The sequence below is a fragment of the Anolis sagrei genome, chromosome 2 (genome assembly GCF_037176765.1).
Source record: "Anolis sagrei isolate rAnoSag1 chromosome 2, rAnoSag1.mat, whole genome shotgun sequence".
Taxonomy (NCBI): Eukaryota; Metazoa; Chordata; class Lepidosauria; order Squamata; family Dactyloidae; genus Anolis; species Anolis sagrei.
Window position 1 is genome coordinate 85,673,935 of NC_090022.1, and position 22,717 is coordinate 85,696,651.

Sequence of the window (22,717 nt, forward strand, 5' to 3'; positions counted from 1 at the left end):
AGTGGTGGCTAATGGTATTGTTAATGGAAATATTAATTTGCCTGGGGTCAGACTTTAAAGAGCTGTCCAAGGTGCTGAACCTCATCCTTCAGTAGGTTTAGAACCTTAGATAGTTCCTTAAGTTTATATTAAAACCTGGAATGAACATGGGAGTCACCCTAGATCGGCGGTTCTCAACCTGGGGATTGTGACCCCAGAGGGGTCGCCTGGCCATTTTGGAGGGGTCGTGGCACCATGTCCATTGGCCCCGCCTCCTCCACCAGGCTGCGCAGTGCGGTTTCTGTTGTCCATTTTTTTTGCCACCTGGGGTTCTGTGTGCCAAGTTTGGTCCAGGTCTGTAATTTGTGGGGGTCTCAGTGGACTGTGGATAACAAAGGTGAATCAGTTGAAGGTACTGCAGATCCCACTATCCATAGGCCATATTCCCAAAAACATATTGTTTTTGTGATTAATTACTATGCTTTAATTATGTTCTATTTCTAACAATGAAAATAAATCCAGAATATCAGATATTTACATTACAATTAATAACGGTAACAAAATTACAGTTATGAACTAACAATAAAAATATGGTTGGGGGTCACCACAACATGAAGAACTTTATTTAGGGGTCATGGCATTAGAAAGGTTGAGAACCACTGCCCTAGTTCAACATGCATGTTGTTTCCAAACGTAATTGCTAAAGTTTTCCAAGCCATATCTAACAGCATGGATCTGGTTCTTAAGCAAACATGCATAGGATTTCAGAAAATGACTGCGTGTGAACACGTAAGTAAGTCCCATGAGTATTCTTCCTCTTCTTTACTGTGTTTAGTCGACCTTAATGAATTTGCACATTGGAATTAATTTAAGCATATTTTCCTCATTTTTCACAACACTGCTTTTTCCTATTGAATTTCTCAGGAACAGAAATATTTTAAAGTAAAAAGCGGATGTCATTACTTCTGAATTTGACCAGTTTATTGCAATTTTATAGCACTTGGGATGCTCTCAATTGGAAGGCTCATTGCAATACAAGTCAAAAGACACTGTGCAGCTATTCCATCTTTGCCTCTCTTACAGATTTTTGTCAAAAGAAAAAGATACAGAAGAACAGTGGGAAAACATGAGAGGGTCATAAGTGGAAGGGAATGACAAGTGGCAACATCTTTGGATTCAATCATGCCTGATGCTTTCAGGCAATATAAATTACTGCCTCATCAACTCAAAGACTGAAGTGGCAGTAATTATTTAAAGAAGTCCAAATGGCCAACTGAGATTTATATTTTGTAATGTAACAGATGAAGTTTTGTTCCTGCTTTTCCAGACAGTGTACAATATATCTGGGAATGCAGGGAGAAATTACCTTGGTTGCAGACCGTGTAAGGATAGCAGTCTCTGGCTAGCAGGAGAATACGGATCTCTTCATATGGGGCTAAAAGGCCCAGTTTTGCTGCTTTTCTTCGCAGCCTGGACGGAGACTGCCGAGAGCCCATCAGACAATGTTCAGCAGGCCCTGCCCACATTCCTGACGAAATGGAGGGGAAGTATGGGAAGGTGCTTCCTTCTCCACTACAGGGAGGAAAGTGTGTCTTGGGTAGCTCTGCACTTTCCTCCTCCTTTCCCCATATCCTGTCCCTACCATGGGGAAGGAGGGAGCGTGTGCTGAGGCACCCCCCACGCTTTCCCTTTTGCCGGTGACTGCCAGCACAACAATATGGACCCTGTGGGTTGTGTGAAGAGGGCCTAAGTCAGCAATGTCTATAAAGGTATTACACAGCCCATAGAGCAGGTAAATATTTTATAGTTATGATAGTTAGGCCAAATGGTCATCCTGGCAGATAATTTGAGGATTTAAGAACACAAGAACACTGTCTTTTCTATGAGGACATATGCCTCCACTTTCAGCATTGGTAAGGTAAGATTTAGGTATCTTGCTAGTCTAAATATCCTAAAGGCACCAGATCCTCTCTGATTTTGGAAACTGAGCAGGACCATCCCTGGGTTGTACTGTCAGTAATGACCAGGTGCTGTAATCTATATTTCAGATGAAGGAACAGGAAAAACATATATGATCAAGAGGGCTTTAATTCAAATATTTGGGGGACTGGAGATGATAGTTTAAACATATATCCAAAAGGAAGTTCTAAATGAAAGAATCTGAATTCTAAAGGAGAAGCCAAGGAGTAAATTGGGAGCTACTGTAAAAATTGCAATATAATTAAAAATGAAAACAAAGCAAGACTTTAGATTTCTATACTGCAAAGCAAAGAGTCTGGGGCCCCTTCAACACAGCTGAATAAAATCCCACACCATCTGCTTTTAACTGGAATATATGGCAGTGTGGACCAGATAACCCAGGGATCAGCAATGCAGGACTTGGTCCTAACCAAATAGGCAGGAGGTGATCACTAGAATCAAAACAGTTGGTGCTTTAGGGGGAAAGTGATCATGTAATGCTAAAATTAATGATTGTGGGCCAAATAAGAAGATAATCAAACACAAACCGTGGATTTCAGGAAAGCTGATTTTATTAAATTCATGGAAATACTGGGTAGAATTCAATGGGCAGGAATGCTAAAGAAAAAAGACAGCCAGCATAGTTGGGATTCCATGAAGAAGGAGCTGCTAAAAACACGATCACAAACAATTCTATAGAAGAAGGAATGTGGGGAAAACCAGAAAAAGCCAATGCGGAAGCACAGTACACTTGAGGAGGCAGTGAAAAGACAAAAGAATGGAAGGAAGGGAAAATCATCAAGGAATACAAGGAACAATACAGGTATGTATCAAAAGCTTGCAGGGTCAATGTAAGGAAAGCAAAAACTCAAAATGAGCAGAGACAGGTTAGACAAGCAATGAGCAAGAAAAAGGGGGTTTTCAAATATGTTTGAAGCAAGAGAATGACACAAAATTGTGAGACTGTTGCTCAGTAAGGATGGTAAAATGCTAACCAATCACCATAAAAATTGCTTGAGTTTTTTAAAAAAAAGAATGTGTTTCTATCTGCAAGCTTCCTTTGCTTTAAATACCTGCTGCAGGTATTAATCACCAATAAACCTTTTCTTTTTCACTACTGGTTTGTGCCAGTCTTTATTTATAGTGCCTCCAATCCTAGCTTAATAGAGTCTCCTTTGCAAGGTTCATTTCCAAATAATTATCAATTGACCATCCCCCGTCCCCTCCGCACCTCACTCTCTTTTCCCTTCCAAAAGATGGTGAATGCAGGCTCTGCTCAGCTGTTCCTCTTCTTGAACACTTTCCTGTAGTTATTCAGGGCTTAGGCACTACTTGTATACAGGCAGTCCCCAAGTTACAAGCACCCGACTTACAAATGACTCATAGTTAAGAACGGGAGTGAGACAACAAGAAGTGAGAGAAATCTATGCCTAGGAAGGGAAATTCATTCTTGGAAGAGTAATCATGGGGAAAAGGTGTCTCCACTGAAGCTTTATTACCAATCCTTGTTTCCACAACAAGCCAATTTTTTCATAATCTAATTATTACAGACAGCAAAACAAACACCACAGGGGTGTTAACCTTTCCCTATATGGCTGGAGTTACACTTAAAAATGTACCTGTTCTGACTTACATACAAATTCAGCTTAAGAAAAAACCTACAGAACATATCTTTTTAGACCTTTCTTAAAGGCTGCCAGGGTAGGAGCTTGCCTAATCTCACAGGGTAGCGAGTTCCAAAGCTGAAGGGCCACCTTGGAGAAGGCCCTCTCCCTCATCCCCACAAGCTGGGCCTGTGATGGAAGTAGGAGCCAGAGGAGGGCCTCCCTGGAGGATCAAAGAGATCGTGCAGGTTCATAGAAGGAAATGCGGTCACAAAGGTAGGCAGGTTCCAACCTGTTCAGGGCTTTGTTGGTGATAACCTGCATCTTGAATCAGGACCAGAAAATGAACGGCAGGCAATGGAGCTCCTTAAACAAGGAGGTAGACTGCTCCCTGTAATTTGCTCCAGTTAACAATCTGGCTGCCGATCTTGGACCAATCAAAGTTTCCGGGCCATCTTCAAGGGCAGCCCCACATAGAGTGCATTGGATTAGTCCAGTCTAGAGGTAACTAAGGCATGAACCACCATGGCCAGATCAGACTTCATGAGGTATGGTCACAAGTGAAGCATGAGTTTTAACTGTGCAAAGGCCCTCCCAGCCACCTCCTACACCTGAGCATCGAGTGTCAGAGCTGAATCTAGGAGGGCCCCCAAGCTGTGGACCTGTAACTTCAGGGGGTGTGCAACCCCATCTAGCACAGGTTGCCACCCTATACCCCGATCAGACACACGACTGACCTGGAGGACCTCTGTTTTGTGGGGATTAACCTTCAACTTGTTCACCCTCATCCAGACCGTCACAGCTGCCAGGCACTCATCCAGTATCTGAGAGACTTCCTTGGATTTCAGTGGAAAAGAGTAGTAGAGTTGGATGTCATCTGCATAGAGCTGGCACTGAACTCCAAAACTCTGGATGACCACTCCCAGCAGTTTCATGTAGATGTTATATTACGTTCACTCCTGAATGTTCCTGTAACCAATTTGGCTGCTACATTTTGAACTAACTGGAGTTTACAAACTTGGTACAGAGGTAGCTGGATATATTGCAAAAGTTCAACCTTTAGGTTACCCGTATGTGGACTACCACCTTTAGGTCCTCAAATCTGTGTGCCAAATTTGGTTCAATGCCATCGTTGGTGGAGTTCAGAATGATCTTTGACTGTAGGTTATCTATAAATCCCTGAAATCCTTTAATTTTTTGGATAAAAGTCAAGGTACAGTACATACATACTTACATTAACTCCATTTTTGGAGATATATTTACTTTCACCAGATATAAGTTACTTTCACCAACTTTGGAGAACATAGAATCCTTTTAGAACTTGTGAACACAAGCTGACGTAAGGAATCTTAGCACATAAGGAAAATATCAGGTGTAGACAATGTCAAGTTTTTATTTATTTATTATTATTATTTATTTACTGTATTTATATACTGCCTTTCTCACCCCTGGGGGACTCAAGGCAGTTTACGACATAGTAAGTTTGATGCCAACATACAGTCAAACAAAGAAATCATAATAACTAATCACTACATATAACTATGACTTAAAATTATTAAAACCATTAAAAATAAGACATAAACAAAATTTAAACATTCAGACAAAACATTAAAATCATCCTAGTATAAATATTAAAATCACACAATCCAAAAATCATACACCATAGCCATTCCAACTGTCATTGGGGAAGAAAAGAAAAAGCAAGGCGACAGTTATCATACATACAGAATTCTAAATGGGGATTTAAAATGCACTTACTAAGTTAGACTGACCTTTAAGTCTAACTTAGCTGGCATGTTTTAAATACATGAGTAGAACCTTGAGGTTTAGAACACGCACATGATTCCTTCCTTGTAAAGCTCATGCAAAAGAGAAACCACCTTTGAACACCTACTTGGTTTGCTCTGAAGGGACAAATTGCTGAGGTTAGCCTTTGTATATGTAGGGGAAATCTGGGACCAGTAAAAGCCAGCTCTTTAATGCAGGCAGACCCTCTTGATCTTTTGCCGCTGTCTTTCATGAATGCCAGCTCTGACCCTCCTTTGTGATTCCTTGTCCTTTTTGTCAGACAGACATCGGTTGTACATGGCAGAAGGAGAATATTCTTTTCCTTTTTGATAAAAAAAATTGCTGCTGTATATTGTGACAGGTGTCCTGTTGTACACCTGTTCATTTTTGTCCATGCTGTTTGCGATTGTATACATGAAGCCATACTGCTTAATTTCAGTATTAGAGGAAGGCACAGGAGATGAAAATAAAAGAGTGGAGAAGGAGCGGAAAATCCTCTTATTCTCTGACTGTGAGGGTGAATGGGTCACTTGTTACAAAACAGACAACTCTGAAGAGTAAAAACCTCACCTGCCAATCAGAGATGAAAAACAGGAGCACTCACTCTTTGTCTTGGCAGTATGTGATGGCATTGAAACCCCTGTTGCTGGTATGCAGCCTTTATATTGCACTTCAGAAGCTTTTCACACTTTGTCCAGGGGCACCTGGGTACTGTCCTTTAATTCTTTTAAACACTATATTGGAGATTCCAAGGTGGGTGCACATGCTTTCTATCGAGTGTTCCATTCACACTGAATCATGACAGAAATTTAAGATGCATCTGCCCTAGTTCCTTCCTATGGAATCCTAAGATTTGTGATACCAGACTGATCAGGATCCAGGTGGCCACTGGGAGAAAGGGGATGCTGGACTAGAAACAATGCCTGGAATCCTTTTGGTGCCTTATGCAGACATAAGTTCCCCAGTAGAAGTTTGTGGACATTTCACTCCAATGTTGAAAGGCTGCATTTATTTCTAGTGATCTTGTTTGCTGTGTACTAATCTTGTTGCATTAATAATAATAACAACAACAACAACTACTACTACTACTACTACTACTACTTTATTTTTATACCCCGCCTCCATCTCCCCAAAGGGACTCAGAGCGGCTTACAAAGGGACAATCCCAATAAACACAGTTAAAACATAGCACAATAAAATCAAATCAAAATCAAATCAATGAAAACAAGATAAAATTAACACATCACAATAAAAGAACAACACCATAAAAACAATATCATGTCTGAAGAGTAATAAATGCTGAGTTCTGAGGGATCAGAGTTTGTGGAATAGTTTCTGGATAGGGCTAAGGGAAAGTGCAAAAATTCAATAAAGGTAGGACTGGGAGAGTAATGTCCTTTGGCATTAAAATGTCAGGATTAAAGGGTAGGGAGCCGTACTAAAGTGCAGGAGTTTTGGTAAGTCCAGGGTCAATTATCTGGTGAACTGCTTAGTTAAAGGCACAGTGGAACATCCACATTTTTAGGTCCTTGCAAAAGATGGATGGGGTAGGTCCTAGTCTAATCTCCCTAGGCAGAGAGTTCCAGAGCCAGGGGGCCACCACCAAGAAGGCCCTCTCCCTCGTTCCCACCAACCACGCTTGAGACAGAGGTGGAAGCCAGTGAAGAGCCTCTCCGGATGATCTTAGGGCTCGCACTGGTTCGTAGGGGAAGATGCGATCACGAAGATAGGCAGGTCCTGAACCGTTTAGGGCTTTGTAGGTGATAACCTGCACCTTGAATTGGGATCGGAAGCTTATCGGCAGTGCAGTCCATTAGCAAGGCAGTGTTGTGTATCCAATGCATAACTATGTGAGCATTAATATATATGAGGGTACCATGTGACTTGCGATTAGGAGAATTTGAGGGTTAGGGTGTTGAGGAGGTACTGGCAAGCAGCTAGACCTATTCATGGCAGTGGCCTCTTCCTCCCAAGGATCTTTGTATTCTGGCATGGCTCTCAAGGGAGGTGGGACTGCCAGCTAATGAGTTCAAATGTGCTCCAAACTCATTGGCTGGCCTGGATGGAAGCTTCACTCTGATTAGGTGTGTGGGCAGTTAGGTTATTGCTTGCATGTGTTCCTGGCAGTAGCCTTCTGAGCATGATCCCAACTACCTATATTTTATTATGATAATTGCGGTCTTATTATCTAGTTGCTGCATTTATGTTTCTAGCGATTGCCACAATATTGGTGATGGTTGGCATGGTTCCTGGATTGAGTACCAGTGCCTCCTTTTGACTTTACTTAGGGTGGCTGAATTCTTACAGGATATAGGGGTATTTGGGGGAAGTGTCTTTGGCCCAGCTTGGGGGACAGGCATCTTTAATCATACTTTGATATCTGGGGAGGACTATGCCTGGGACATCTCCCCATGTGGTTCTTTTCCTGTCATCCCACGAGTTTCAGCTGAGAGCCCAGAGTATTGCGCTCAGTGTTCCACAGGTTGTTAATGCCTGAATCTCGGCCAACCCTATTCATATCTGTAACCAATAAATTTACTCATTTATTGGTTTTGTTTGCCTAGTTTAGTGCATTTTATCCACGACAATATAGCAGGTGTTTTAGTTCAACCTTGTGGGATTATGCTACTGTTCCTATATTAGATTCTTGCTCCCTGCCATTCTAATGCATAATAAGCATGTCCCATTTTAAACAAATATATTTGGTTTAAATATGGGTGCAAAACCTGTTTACCTAAAGGCACTGGATGTGTTCATATCTCAGGAGCTAAGCAGCATCAGACCCCTCTACTTGGAAGAAAGATCACCAGAGAATTCCAGGTGCTTTGGGCGATATTTCAGAGGAAGAATCTGGCAAGTCTCCTCTGAACAAATCTTGCAGAGAAAGCCTTTTGATATAGTAATGTATACTTCAAGGCACATTACAGCCAGAGCAACTGTCCTAAGCTCCATATAGTTCAGTATTTCTCAACCTGGGGGTTGGGACCCCTGGGGGAGGTCACAAGGAGGTGTGAGAGGGGTCGATAAAGGACATCAGAAAACACACCTTTTCTGTTGGTCATGGGGTTCTGTGTGGGAAATTTGGCTCAATTCTATTGGTGGCGTTTAGAATGCTCTTTGATTGTAGGTGAACTATAAATCCCTGCAACTACAACTCTCAATTGTTAAGGACTATTTCCCCCAAACTCCACCAGTGTTCGCATTTGGACATATTGGATACTGGTGTCAAGTTTTGTCCAGACCCATCATTGTTTGAGTGCTATAGTGCTCTCTGGATGTAGGTGAATTACAACTCCAAAACTCATGGTCAATGCCCACCAAACCCTTCCAGTATTTTCTGTTGGTCATGGGAGTTCTGTGTGCCAAGATTGGTTCAATTCCATTGTTCCAAGTTTAGAATGCTCTTTGATTGTGGTGAACTATAAATCCCAGCAACTACAACTCCCAAATGACAAAATCAATCCCCCCCCAACCCCTCCAGTATTCAAATTTGGGCATAACAGGTATTTGTGACAAATTTAGTCCACTGAATGAAAATACATCCTGCATATCAGATATTTACATGACGATTCATAACAGTAACAAAATTACAGTTATGAAGTAGCAACAAAAATAATGTTATAGTTGGGGATCAGCATAACATGAGGAACTGTATTAGGGGTCACGGCATTAGGAAGGTTGAGAATCACTGATATCAGGCATGTAGCTGGGGGGGGGGGGGGGGCTCGGGGGGCTTCAGCCCCCCCCCCCCAAATTCTCATGGTGGTTCACGAAAAGGCCTTACTGGTGCATTACTTAAACTGTTATGTTTATTCATATCATGATCTGATCACCATACTCAATATATCCCATATGCATGGGGGTATTGGGGTAATGATACAAAAGGTTTCCTAGGGTAGACCCTCTTTCACTCAGACTCAGCCCCCCCCCCGAAACTCAGCCCCCCCGAACCCCCCCTGAAAAATATTCAGCCCCCCCCCCCCGAAACGAAATCCTGGCTACGGGCCTGACTGATATAGTTGGTGATCCTTCCACGTTTCTGTTTCCACATGAAATATATAGTTTTTCTGACAGAACTATATATTTTAAATACCAGAATATTACTGCTATAGAATTCAGCTTTTGGCAGACCATACATTTGATATCTAGCCAAATTTCCTCTAGTATTTAAAAAGTCACAGAAGTAATGTTACTGTTTACAGCTGAAGGAAAGCTGCATGAGAAGTACATTGTTTTACATAATATTTTATTTGCAACAATTTCCCCTTTATCTGAGAAGCACAACTAGTTTACATTATCGTAAAAGTATTTTTCCTGTTGACTTTCCTCAGAAATTGTAAAAAGGCAGTTCCTTGTTTCATACTGGAAACACTGATAAGGGGAATTTGCAACCAAGCACAATTTTCCTTTGGCATTTTATGTCACAGCAACATAGGATTAAAATGTAGCAAATGTATGTTTGGCATGTTGGAAATGACAATGACTATGCCTGAAAATAAAACACATCTTTCTTCTATCTTATCATACCTGGAGCTAGAAAAAAAATCTGGCAACTCGTATAAACTACCTTAGTTTATACGAGGAAAAATACTAGGTATAAATAAATTAATAGAATTATACAACACAATAGAAATAATTTTAAAGTCTTTGAAGCAAAGAATTACAAGAATGAGAAGTTATCTGCCTCACAGCACTAATCTCTTGCAGAAAGCCTATCCTACAAGGTGTGGGAATGGAGCTGGGAGAGGAAAAGTGTTCTTGCCATACATCAAGGGAATAACTGACCGCATAGGAAAACTGATGAGGAAACACAACATACAAACCACTTACAGACCCACCAAGAAAATCCAACAAATGCTCCGTTCAGCAAAGGACAAGAGGGATCCTCTCACCTCTGCAGGAGTCTACCGTGTACCATGCAGCTGTGGACGAGTCTACATAGGGACCACCAAACGCAGCATTGCCCAGACACGCATCAAGGAACATGAAAGGCACTGCAAACTACTCCAGCCAGAGAAATCAGCCATAGCAGAGCACCTGATGAACCAACCTGGACACAGCATATTATTTGAGAACACAGAAGTGCTGGATCACTCTCACAACCACCATGTCAGACTACACAGAGAAGCCACTGAAATCCACAAGCATGTGGACAATTTCAACAGAAAGGAAGAAACCATGAAAATAAACAAAATCTGGCTACCAGTATTAAAAAAACTCAAAAATTACAACAGCAAAACAACAGAGGGGAAACAAACAGGCACATCAAATCACTCTCAACAAAAGATTCCCCCCAGGCCCTTCCAGGCCATTGAATGCTAATCAAGGTGATCAGCTGAAACATTCACAGCTAGCCACAGCCACAGCTAGCCCCAGTCTTTTGTCTCACCCTGGTCATTCCACAGATATATAAACCCATTTTTCCTACTTCCAACAGACCTCACTACCTCTGAGGATGCTTGCCATAGATGCAGGCGAAACGTCAGGAGAAAAATTGCCTCCAGAACATGGCCATATAGCCCGGAAAAACCTACAACAACCCAATGTCATGTTCCGCTCACATTCTCTTTAAATTCCATGGGTTGTATTTCATCATGAATGGATGGTTTTGTGTTCTTCTTTACCTTTACTCTGACTTTTGCTATTAGTGTCTTGTGGTCTATGCCACAATATGTGAATTGAACTTCTCAGTCTTCTTTTTCCAATTATATAGTCTATTTGATTTTCAGATTGGCAACCAGGTGATGTTTCTTTGGTTCTTGAAGAATGTATTTGCAGTGAGCAAACCATTGGCATTATAATAGTCACTTTCTTGCTAACTGTTTTGATCCTGGGTCAAATTCTCCCACAATGTTTGGGTATGCTCTCTCTCTATATATATACTTATTGGCTGTGATTGCCAGCATGTTTTGAGTGATCAATTTTCTCCTGGATTCCAGTGACGATTCTCAGTACCCCCCCCCCCCCCTTATTTCTCTGTGGTTGGAGCATAAATTTGGATTAATGTTATATTGATGGGGTTTTCCTGAAGTCTGATATTATTTGGGCAATAATATTCATTGCAATAAATCCCTTGACCATTTTTGCTACACCTTTCCTCACAATTAACACCCCCCAATTTCTTATATTTTTAGTTTCTGGGTAAAATTATGTGTAATTATGTGACTCATAATGTCACATTCGTATATGCTTTAGCTCACTCACTCTGAATATTGCAATGTATAAATGTTTCTTTTCTTGTTTTACTATGGACCTCATCACATGGAGGTCCATAAGCCGGGGGGTGGGGGGAATCCATGGGGAAGCAAGCAAAACCATTAGGCAAAACCACATTGCCCCCATAGCATTCCATGCCGCTTTCCACTTGTGCCACTTTGTCCCTGGCTTAGTCTGTGAAAACATGGATACTCACTTGTGTTCTCAGGTCTGTCTCTTAACACACTGCTGAGATGCAGAGTGTACGGAGCGGAGCCCCACTGGAAGTAGCCCTGCGTCATGTGATGGGCTCTGGCAGACTCCACCTTGCCTGTATCTTGGCAGCCTCCTAGGACGGGGAAAAAGCCCAATGTGATGATGTACTATGTCTCGTTTCCCCTGATTCATGCTTCACACATTCATGTTCCTATAATATGTATAGTACAAATGTGTGGTTTACTTTCACGTCTGAGCATGTCAACAGCTGAATGCCCCTTTGGCTTGAGTCTAGTTGCATCATGTGGTAAAGCACTACTCATACTTGCATTCCGCTCTTCCTTATAGCTTGTTGAGTGCCATTTGAACTTCTGACACTACCTCTTGCCTCTTTTTGGATTGTCTAATCATAGAATTTCCATTGTAGAAGACATTCAAAAAGGGATTGCCATGCCTCCTTCTGTGAAGTACTGACAAGTATTAGCTATGGTGCCATTACCATTGCCTTTGAGAGCTCTTGTGTAATGGTTAGCATCCGCACACACACACATGCACATACACATGCACTACTGCCCAGTAGCTGTTTGACACATTTATTCTGGCACTGCTACCATCTGCATCACTTCTAGCCTCACAGGAGCATGCAGTTCCAGCACTGCAGAAAGGTGATGACATTGTGAAAACAAGACTCTAAACATGGCACCAACCAGACTGATATGTTTAGTGCAGTTTATTAGGCAATGCTGCAACAAGTGGTATAGTACTTTCAGTGTTCCACTAGGACTCTGGAGACCAAGGTTTAGATTCCCATTTTGCAAACTCACTGAGTGATCTTGGGCAAATCACACTCTCTGAGCTTCAGATGAAGGCAAGGGCAAATCCCTCTAAACAACACTTGCCAAGAAAAAAACTTATAATAGGCTTGCTTTAGGCTTCATATACACCAGAAATAACTTGAAGGAATGCAACAGCAATGAACAGTATGATAAAATACAGTAGTTGGATGCTTACAGATAGACAGCTATTTATCTTTTATTCGGTAACCCAATTTGCATTGGCAGCTAAGAAATTTGTTTCATTATCGAACATATTGGAATATAAATATTCATTTTACACATTCCATTTGTTGGTTTTACAGGAATCTGTAAAAACATTTTATTGTTTAATCTAATATTTTAATTATTTATTTTTAATTTTGCTCATTTTTATTCTATATATTGCAAAGGCCTTTGGTTATAGATAATTAAGTTTATAGTGATGATAAAATGAGATACTAATTCTTAGATTTATCTAGAGGACAAGCTGAAACAGAATTCAAAGGTTTTTTTTGGTCTTGTTTTGCTGAGAAATGTGAAGACGATAGTGTAGTTTACAAGCACAATAATGAGCATTTAAAAGCAAAAGATGAGCAACATCCACCTTCACCAGAGGGAAAAAGCGGACTTGGTTTATTTTTATAAAAGCACATGAGGCAACTTTACTTATAACTACTAAAGATTTCATAACATCTCATGGTTAAAAATTCTGTGACATGTGCTCTTCAAATATGGAGGAAAGAGAAACATGCAGACTATAAAATGGAAGACAGATAAGTTTAGACAAACTACATACTAACTGGTAGAAGACAGAGCTATAGCTAAGAGCAAAAAACAAAAAAAAATGGCATGAATACATGCTATGTCTGCGTCTTAGAGAAACATACCAACTAGCAGCTACCGAGCATAGGCATGTTAAGGATGCCACCTCTGTCATTTTATTTCTCTGGAGCAAGACCACAGTGGTACATATGCAGCACAGTCATAAGCATGCTGTCATAGTTCACTTGGAGTTTGCTCCCAAGTGAGGCTTCAATGACAATTAGCCTGCTGAAATCAACAGAAGGAAATGATAAGTAAATGGACCTCTACAGGAAAAGACAGGCACGTGTCAAGTTCCTTACTGACATAATTTCTACTTTCCATATATATTCTTGTATAAGAAGACTCCATATATGAGTCGAAGGCAGGTTTGGGGGTCATTATGGATTCTGATATTTATTTTATTTATTTATTGTGTCAGAAGCAAATTGAGAATACAGTTATAATGTATAGAAACACCACAAATAAATTTAAAAACTTGGCATTATACTGATTGAGGTTTCAGGTTTTAACCTGCCACTTTTGGACTCTCGCTTGCTGAGGAGTTCCTGCGAGTATCTCTGTAGATCTTAAGAAGCTATTTCTTGATTTAAGGTGTTGGCTTGCTGGCCAATATCCAAACAGAGGATGGGCTGAAGATGCCTTGGTCCTTTCATTGCTGGCTTCAACTTCCCGGTGGATATCAGGTGGTGCAATACTGGCTAAACAGTATAATTTCTCCAGTGGTGTAGACATTATTAAGAGCCACATCCACTGTTTTAATGTGGTGAGATGTATTCCACACTGGGCATGCGTATTCAGCAGCAGCGAAGCAAAGCACAAAGGCAGATGTCTCCACGGTGTCTGGTTGTGACCCCCAGGTTGTGCCAGTCAGCTGGATTCTGATATGACCCTTGTATAAATTGAAGGCCATTCAGAAGAGAAGGGAAGTGACAGCACTGCCTCAAGATGCCAGCTTGCCTTAACTGCTGCTGTCATTTTCCCACCTTGGCATTCAAAAGGCCAGAAGTGGAGCCTTGGTGGAGAAAGTAAATGGGATTGGTGTTTCTTTTAAGTTCTCCCAGGATGGACTAAGCTTCCACCTTCTGCCACTCTACTTGGAGGTTATTCCTTTTTGCTGAGCACTTACATTGACTCATAGATACAATTTCTAGGCTTATACGTGATTATATACAGTACTTTCTCCAGTATTCTGACATCATTATGGTGTTTATTTCCCTTTCCTGCTCCACATAAGTTGCTGCAACTTATGGGATGTTTTCAACCAAAATTATAACATGGAGAGGAAGACTCTCTTGGAAAGGCTAGTTCAAGGAGTGGCAGACTGGCAGGATCAGCTGAACTACAGTGTGTGCCCTTGTTTGCCAAGCAGAAGGCACAAAAATAGTAAGCATACATTGAAATTAAGAGTCAGTAAGGTTTTCTACAGCCTCGATTAGAGGAAGAGATGTTGAGAAATGCATGCCAATGAGAAAAGGAATCCTTTCTTCCTTGGTTCATTATGCACTCTTCTCTCTCTCTCGTGTACACACAAGTCAACTGTTGAAAAAAAAATGCATCCATCAACTGGAGGGGAATTTTGCAGGGAAAAATAAATACAAGGAGATGGATTAGATGAGAATGATTAAGAACTGTGCATATGTCTAGTTTAGCAAGAAAATACTGCAGTGATGAGTTTCTAGGAGTCATGTAAATGCCAAGGATTGAAAGAGATTATTTTAGGGCTTTACATGGCAGGTGGATGAGTGGAAAAGCAGAGCTGAAACAGGGGAAATGTTAGCTTTGTGCTAGGGAAGGCTTCCTGTCAGATTTAGTGATGTTAACCTGTGGAATATTGTTTTTGAAGCATTAGAAGCTACAGAAACCATGGGCCCTTCCACACTGCCTTTTTATCCCAGGATCTGATCCCAGATTATCTGTTTATCTCAGGTTATCTGGCAGTGGGGATTCATGTATTCCAGTTTATAGCAGATAATCTGGGATCAGATCCTAGGATAAAGGACAGTGTGTGTGTGTGTGTGGGGGGGGGGGGGGCAATGTGGTCAGGGAGACCAGCATGTAAGGTCTGCTTGATACTCAAGAGCTTTAAATACAACCACACAGCCATACTCTCTTCTGATAATGACAATGAAGTGCTCGGTCCAAGTTTCGTGCCTCGTGCAATAAAACACTTTCATAAATGCTTGCACAGGAAAAGCATTCTGATCCCAGGGCATTCATTTCATTTTCCTGGAAGCCTATAAAAGAGAAAGAGAGAGCAAGAGAAAGACACTAAAGACTACATTTTTTTAAAAGGAGGGGAAGAAATGAATGTTTACAATCTACAAATCAACAGCTGGTTGTTTGTTCAATAAGAAGAAACTATTCCCAAGAAGTTGACTTCATAGTTGTCTGTTAAAAACAGAAAGAAGATCATAGAATCATGGAATATTAGAGTTGGAAGAGACCACATGGGCCATCTAGTCCAACCCCCGGCATGCAGGAAAAACACAATCAAAGTATCTCTGACAGATGATCATCCAGCCTCTTTTTAAAAGTTTCCAAGGAAAGAGCTTCTACCGGACGCCAAGGCAGAAAGTTCCACTGTTGAACAGCTGTTACAGCTGAAGTTCTTCCTAATGATCAGATGGAATATCCTTTTCTTTAATTTGAACCCATTGCTCTGAGTCCTAATTTCCGGAGCAGCAGAAAACAAGCTTGCTCCCTCTTCCTTATGGCATCCTTTCACATATTTATACATGGCTATCATGTCTTCTCTCAACCTTCTCTTCTTCAGGCTAAACATACCCAGTTATTTAAGATGCTCCTCATAGGGCATGGTCTCCTGATCTTTGATCATTTTAGTTGCCCTCCTCTGGACACCTTCCAGCTTGTCAATATCTCTTTTGAACTGTGGTGCCCAGAATTGGACACAGTATTCCAGGTGAGGTCTACCCAAGGCAGAATGCAAAGGCACCATGACTTCCCTTGATCTAGACACTAAACTCCTTTTGGTGCAGCCCAAAACCCCATTGGCTTATTTAGCTGCTGCATCACACTGTTGGCTCATGTCCAACTTGCTGTCCACAAAGACTCCACGATCTTTCTCACATGGACTGTTTTCAAGCCAGGCATCACACATCCTTACTTTCCAGATAACCCTCGTATGTTAATTGCAATTAGCACTTCAGTCTTAATTTATATATGTTGTGAATGAACAGAAATAATATGCTCATTCTTCTTACTCTAATTCTTTTTATCCCTTATGAAGTCGTAGTTTGTAAAATGCCAGTCCAGGAAGCCTTCGCTTATCTGATGATATCAGATAAGCGAAGCATTTACAGGCTAGATCCACAGTTGCCTATGCCCCAGATTAGCTGCTTTGAACTGGATTATATAAAGACCCTTCCAGGAAGGCCTTTAATCTGAGACCTGTCTCTGTTTTACCTGAGGCGTCCACATGATGCCTCAGGCAAAAAAAGAAAAAAAAGAATTAATCCAGAAAAAAATGTCTTCCAAGTTTGCTCCAGATTAATGAAAGTCCTGGAAAGATCTGGATCTTAAAATAACCCAAAATAAAACAACAAAGTTCCTCTCAAGACTTTTGGCAGTGTAGAAGGGCCCTCAGGCTGGATTTACACTGCCCTATATCCTAGGATCTGATATCAGATTTTCTCTTTTGAATTGGATTATATGAGTCTACACTGCCAGATAATCTGGGACAATCGGATAATCTGGGCTAAGATCCTGGGATATAGGTCAGTGTAGATTCAGCCTTAGAGAATTGGTTGAAAAATGGAACCCAGGTTTGTTTGTGTGTATGTTTTTAACGTATTTGAGTTTCTCCCAATCAAAATAATAGAGCTGAATTAGATGGACCCATGCTGCAATTCTGCCTAAAACAGATGTATATATGTTAATAGAAATTTTGCACTTAAGACTTGAGAGAAGTTTTGCACTAGTGAGTGGCAGGCAGATTCCCCATCATCAATATGAGTGTCATAAAGCTCAAAGGGCATGTCACATTGTTTTGATCATGGGGTGTCTGCTTCCTACAGCAGGAAAGATGGCTGGCCACCACTCTTTTGTTAGTGAAGTGGAGCTCCTGTATTTCATCTGGACCTATGAAAGAAAATGTTTCTGCTGTTCCAGATATGTTTGTGGAAATGTTGTGGTTCCTATGGTTCCCAGGAGTGCAAAATGTTTTTCAAGGCAAAAGACAACCAAGGAAAAATGAAGCTTGCGGGTTTAAAAAAATCTCCCATATACCCATTGGGACAGACAGATTAGAAGGAAAGAACAGAACAACAAGAAAAGATCAGTAGTGTCCTCACACATACATAGCCATTAACAGTCTCCCAGAGCTTGTTATGCTTTTGATGTTTGGCTGCTTTGGTATACTGTGAGACTGCCGTCCCCAGGCTCCCAAGACATATTTACAACACACTGTGGAGAAACAAGCAAGAAAAAAAATATATCCCACACTGCTGGAATCCAAATATCTTGTAGACATGTCAATTACCTCAACATAGATAGTTAAATGATTGGGGTGAATGATATTATAAGCCAGGGTGTCAAACTCATTTTCATTAAAGGCCACAGCAGCCTTATGGTTATCTTCAAAAGGCCATTGAATCCATGGATACAGAATCCATGGATACAGTGGGCCACCTATAATGTTTTTACATAGTGGTCAGTGCTTTTGAGTTTTTACTTTGTATGGGTCCCCAGATATTACCGAACAACAACTTCCATTACTTTGATTATACACCAAAGACTCGGGATAATAGGAATTGCAACCCAACAGCACTTGAGGCTCTGAGGCTATGGAAGGTTAAAGGACATTTTAAAGTCAGATATCCTGTTCACAAGCCTTGTGTCTGAATTCTATCCTGACTATACAGAATAAATTGCAGCCTTCCAGATATTACTCTACCACAACTCCCATCAGCTCTAAGACATGATTTCTAATTACGTGGAATAGTGGCGTTGTAGTCCAGCATCTGGAGGGCCACATATGATGACATGGTGGGCCGGATTTGGCCTGCAGGCCTTGTAGCTCCCGGTGGCGCAGCAGGTTAAACTGTTGAGTTGCTGAACTTGCTGACTGAAAGGTTGGTGGTTTGAATCCAGGGAGCAGGGTGAGCTCCCGCTGTTAGCCTCAGAAACACTTTAGAAACCATTTTCCACCCCACCCCCCAATTTAGTAATGAGTACTGAAACATTTTCTTTCATTGATCGCAGAGGCCTAGTAAAAAGCAATATAGAACATACACCCATACAATGACTGTAACAAATGTTGCATGTAACAAGTACAAAAATGTTACAATAATGATGACAAAAAACACTGTGAGGTTAAAAAAACCACCATGCTAATGAGCATGAAAATTGTGACATTAATGACACAGGTAAACCTAGCATTAACTAAGTGCAAAATGAGCAATGAACAAAAGTATAACAAAAGATGAATGTTAAGTGGAATTAAGTCGAGTGGGTTTCCATTGGGATATGCCCCTTAGCAAAAGATTTAGACACCTTTTCCCAGGATGATTAAGTCTTTCTCTGTTATTAGCATTTCATCTATTGCTACCTGAATTTGTATGAATCCTGAGGGTATAACTGGAGAAATGAGGTATATTCATAAGCACCTCTTCAGCTGTGGAGCACATGCAGACTAACCCTTCTCACACTAATTTGTGTATATCTTTCCCTATAGATCACCAGAAGCTGGAACGAGAGGCTCGGATCTGCCGCCTCCTGAAACATCCTAATATAGGTAAGAAAAACAACTTGTGATGATTATGTAATTGACAGCCAGGATTTTCCCTATCTTTCTTTCCATCACTCTTTCTAGCTGTTAGAAACCAGACACAATTAAAAGGCAAACCAAATCAGGTGACATTGCTGGATTTTAAAATCAAAAATACTGATTGATTGATTGATTGTTGTTCCATGAACATGCATAGTTGGTATAACAGAAATCAGACAACTTCAATATTTTCTGTAAAAATATTTTGTGTGTGGTCTGGAATGCAATTGACTGACCCTTGTCTTCCAGACAGTGTGTGAACCATTTTCATAGAAAGCACAGAGGTTGGCAGACTTCCATTATTCCAGTATCTACTGGAATGCATCCACTCAAACATATAGGTGTCATACAATTTTTCAGTGCTATTTAACCCTTTTATTAGTGTTCTGCCTTTTCGAATCTTTCCTTCCTTCTGTGCAAGAATTGATCTGTTTGTGAATATATGTGCCCCTATGTAATAGTCTTCCACTCCAGAAACTGTTTACAAGACTTCCTTAAAAATAGAATGAGCATGAGCTTGCATTTGGAGGTGGGGAAAAAGTTCTGCCCATACAGAAATATACTTTAAAAAAACAGATGTTCCTGTGCCCCCCCCCCCCCAAAAAAAAACATGACCATTGTAATGAATCCCTTACCTTGGCAAGCTAGCTTAGGCCTAGGAGGTGGGCCTGGCGAAGCCACAGCATCCAATTTAGAGAAGGGAGACAGGGAGATGCCATCTTAGGTTAGGTTTACCTTGAGGGGGTGTGTTCTAGTCTTGGAGGGAAAGCTAGAAGGCTAGAATTGCTTAAAAGGATGGGGGCAGATGGGGGCTATCCTTATGTCACAAACAGGATGACAACCTAAATGCTGTCTATTTATAGCTGCACAGATTCCAAAACCTAGAAAATATATTTTTAACATAGAACTGTGGTCCCTCAAAGCTATGTTTTCCAACTGATATGATTTTCCAGGTAGAATGGGAGTAATCTCAATTTATGTAGCCTAGATATAGGTTTACTATCTTGATGTCAAATTACTCCAGCATGATAGGCTAGCTACAAGTTTAGCGAACTGGAAAACCTGGATTATTAGTTGTTTCCCTTCCCATTACTGGGTCAAACTTGGTCCTCCATATGTCTTAGATTTCATCTCACTGAATTCCTGGTTGTTAACTAAGTCAGATAGGGCTTTTGGGAGTTGAAGTGCAAAACATATAAAGGACTAAACTTTGGAAATCACTAAGATAGATAAAGATTTGCTCCCTTGTGTTATGGCTGTGTTGGCTTTGGTCCAGCATCAGTGCCATACTAGCACGTGTTTCATGTAATTAATGAGAGAGTAAGCACCTCTGTGCAGCATATTGTGTTCAATAAAAGAGGAGCCAGTAAACATTCTGGCACTTGGTTTGCATGCTAGTAGAGTTCAATAGGACAAGGTAATTAACAAAAGAATCTCTTGTCCCAAAAATATTTTTGAAATAGCAGAGAGGAATGTAGGAAGAGTTCAGTTTGAATGTCTTTAATATAACATAAGTGCTAGATAAGTCATGTACTACATCCATACAAGGAAATGCTCATCTAGGGGAAGCAAATTGAGAGCTGTGGCAATGATGATATGAAAGACACTGTCTAATAAGTGTTCATGATATCTAAGCAGTCTCATTTGACATAACAGTCACAATATCAATAGATGTGCTGGTTTATGGGTGTGCAAAGGGGTACACAGCATTTTTCAGTGTTCAGACCTTTCTCAACACTATAATCACTCATCATCATCACTCACCTATTCCTGATCTGCATGTTCTTTCACACTGAGAACATTGGTTTCCAAATGGAAGGTGGTCCTGGCAAGGGCTGGTTTGATGTGCCTTCTTCTAGACATGTTTCTCCCTTTTGCCTTCTATTTGTGCCTCTGAATTCAACAGCACTAATGGTAACAGCTGACCTCCAGTTAGAATGCTCGAGGGCCAGAGTTTCCCATTTCTCTGTGTCTATGTTACAGTTTTTAAGGTTAGCTTTAAGCCTATCTTTAAATCTCTTTTGCTGTCCAACATTCAGTTTTCCATTCTTGAGATGAGAGTATAGTAACTGTTTTAGGGGACGGTGATCGGGCATTTGGACAAGGTGGCCATTCCAGTGAAGTTAATAGTGAAGCATCAAAGCTTCACTGCTGGTGGTCTTTGCTTCTTCTGGCATGCTAACCTTTGTCTGCCTGTATTCCCAAGAGATTTTCAGGATTTGATAATGGCGGCTTCTTCCAAAGAAACAAATCATATAGAGAAACCAGTTCACCATCTTCAAGGGATGAAGGCAGGTAACAGCAGTCTAATCTGGACCCACTCCGGAGCCCTCCAGATGTCTTGGTTTATGCTCCCATTGGGCTAATAGTCAGTTGGTTGGGGGATGATATGTATTGCAGTCTAACAAACCTGAAAAAGCCAACAGGTCAGCAAAGGTTAATTCAAAGTACATAGATGCCACATGAGATATTTGACATTTGAAATATGTTGGCTAGAAGAAAGGATGGAGATAGAAGCCCTAAAATGCTAAAGCAGTGACTGTGATCCTGATTTACTTTGTCATGTTTCTCCTCTCCAGTGCTTATCTTGACAGTAGCTAGTTACCTAGTGGGACTTTCACCCAGAGTGAAATAACACAATATCCAGGCCAAGCTTTTCTTTCCTCATGACTATAGTCTAAGCAACAGTATCTAATATCAGAAACTTGCTGAGCTTTTGTATGATGAACAAAAGGCTAAACATGGTTAGCAGCAAGCAGTAAGGATGTAGAAAGGCAACAAACGCAGAGAGCAAAATGCAGGAACAAGATGGATGCTGACTCTACAAGACTTTTGGAGGATGTGTGTAGTATAGAAATGAAACTTCCTGTTTTGCTTTGCTGATTCAGTTAGTTAAATCATTATTTTATTTATTCATCTGGATCCTTCATTTTTTAAAAAGGTCTGTTCTTTTAAAAAAAACACATGCAGTTACAAGCTACCATCTAATGAAAATAAGGCACAAGCAGCTTACTAGCTTTCTATATTTTGTTATTGCCACTGAATTTGTAAGTAGGACATTATTATCCTATGAAGTCATACTTGAGGAGAGTTAAGTGTGGATTTTATACAGTTGAGTGGAAGGGGCCTGAGTGAGATCCATATCCGTCATTTTGCTCTTCAATCTTGTATTTCATTCTGTCTCCTGAGGAGTACAGGCTTTAGCAAAGGGAAAAAAGAAGATCGCCATTGTAATGGCTGGATGTACTCTCTGCTGATTACATCTTGGCTTCTAGCTGTGGCTGAAGATATTGAGATCTTTTATTTTGTTTTCATGTTTGTATGTCTATACAAACGGCCTGACACACCATTCAAAGCTTTCCCTTCTGATTACTTGTTTTCCTAACAGCAGCAGAACCCCAAGCTTTCTTGTTGAGGTGGGAAATGAAGAAACTGCACACACACATTGTGTTGTCCTCTTTTCCACAATGGAGTAGATGATGCTAGTATTGCCACTTTAGAAAGAAAAACAGGAGGAAATGGCAGCAGGTCACTTGAATTCCTTTATCAGA

General features: G+C 40.8%; 1 protein-coding gene across 3 annotated transcripts in view; it reads left to right on the top strand.

Moving 5' to 3' along the window:
• The window catches only part of CAMK2A (calcium/calmodulin dependent protein kinase II alpha), a 173,310-nt gene that overhangs the window by 45,642 nt on the left and 104,951 nt on the right, over nt 1–22,717 (top strand). For all 3 annotated transcript variants that reach the window (XM_060765445.2, XM_060765443.2, XM_060765444.2), the window contains exon 3: nt 19,074–19,133. In XM_060765445.2, coding sequence (XP_060621428.1) covers nt 19,074–19,133 — 60 coding nt within the window. The remainder of the gene's footprint in view (nt 1–19,073; nt 19,134–22,717) is intronic.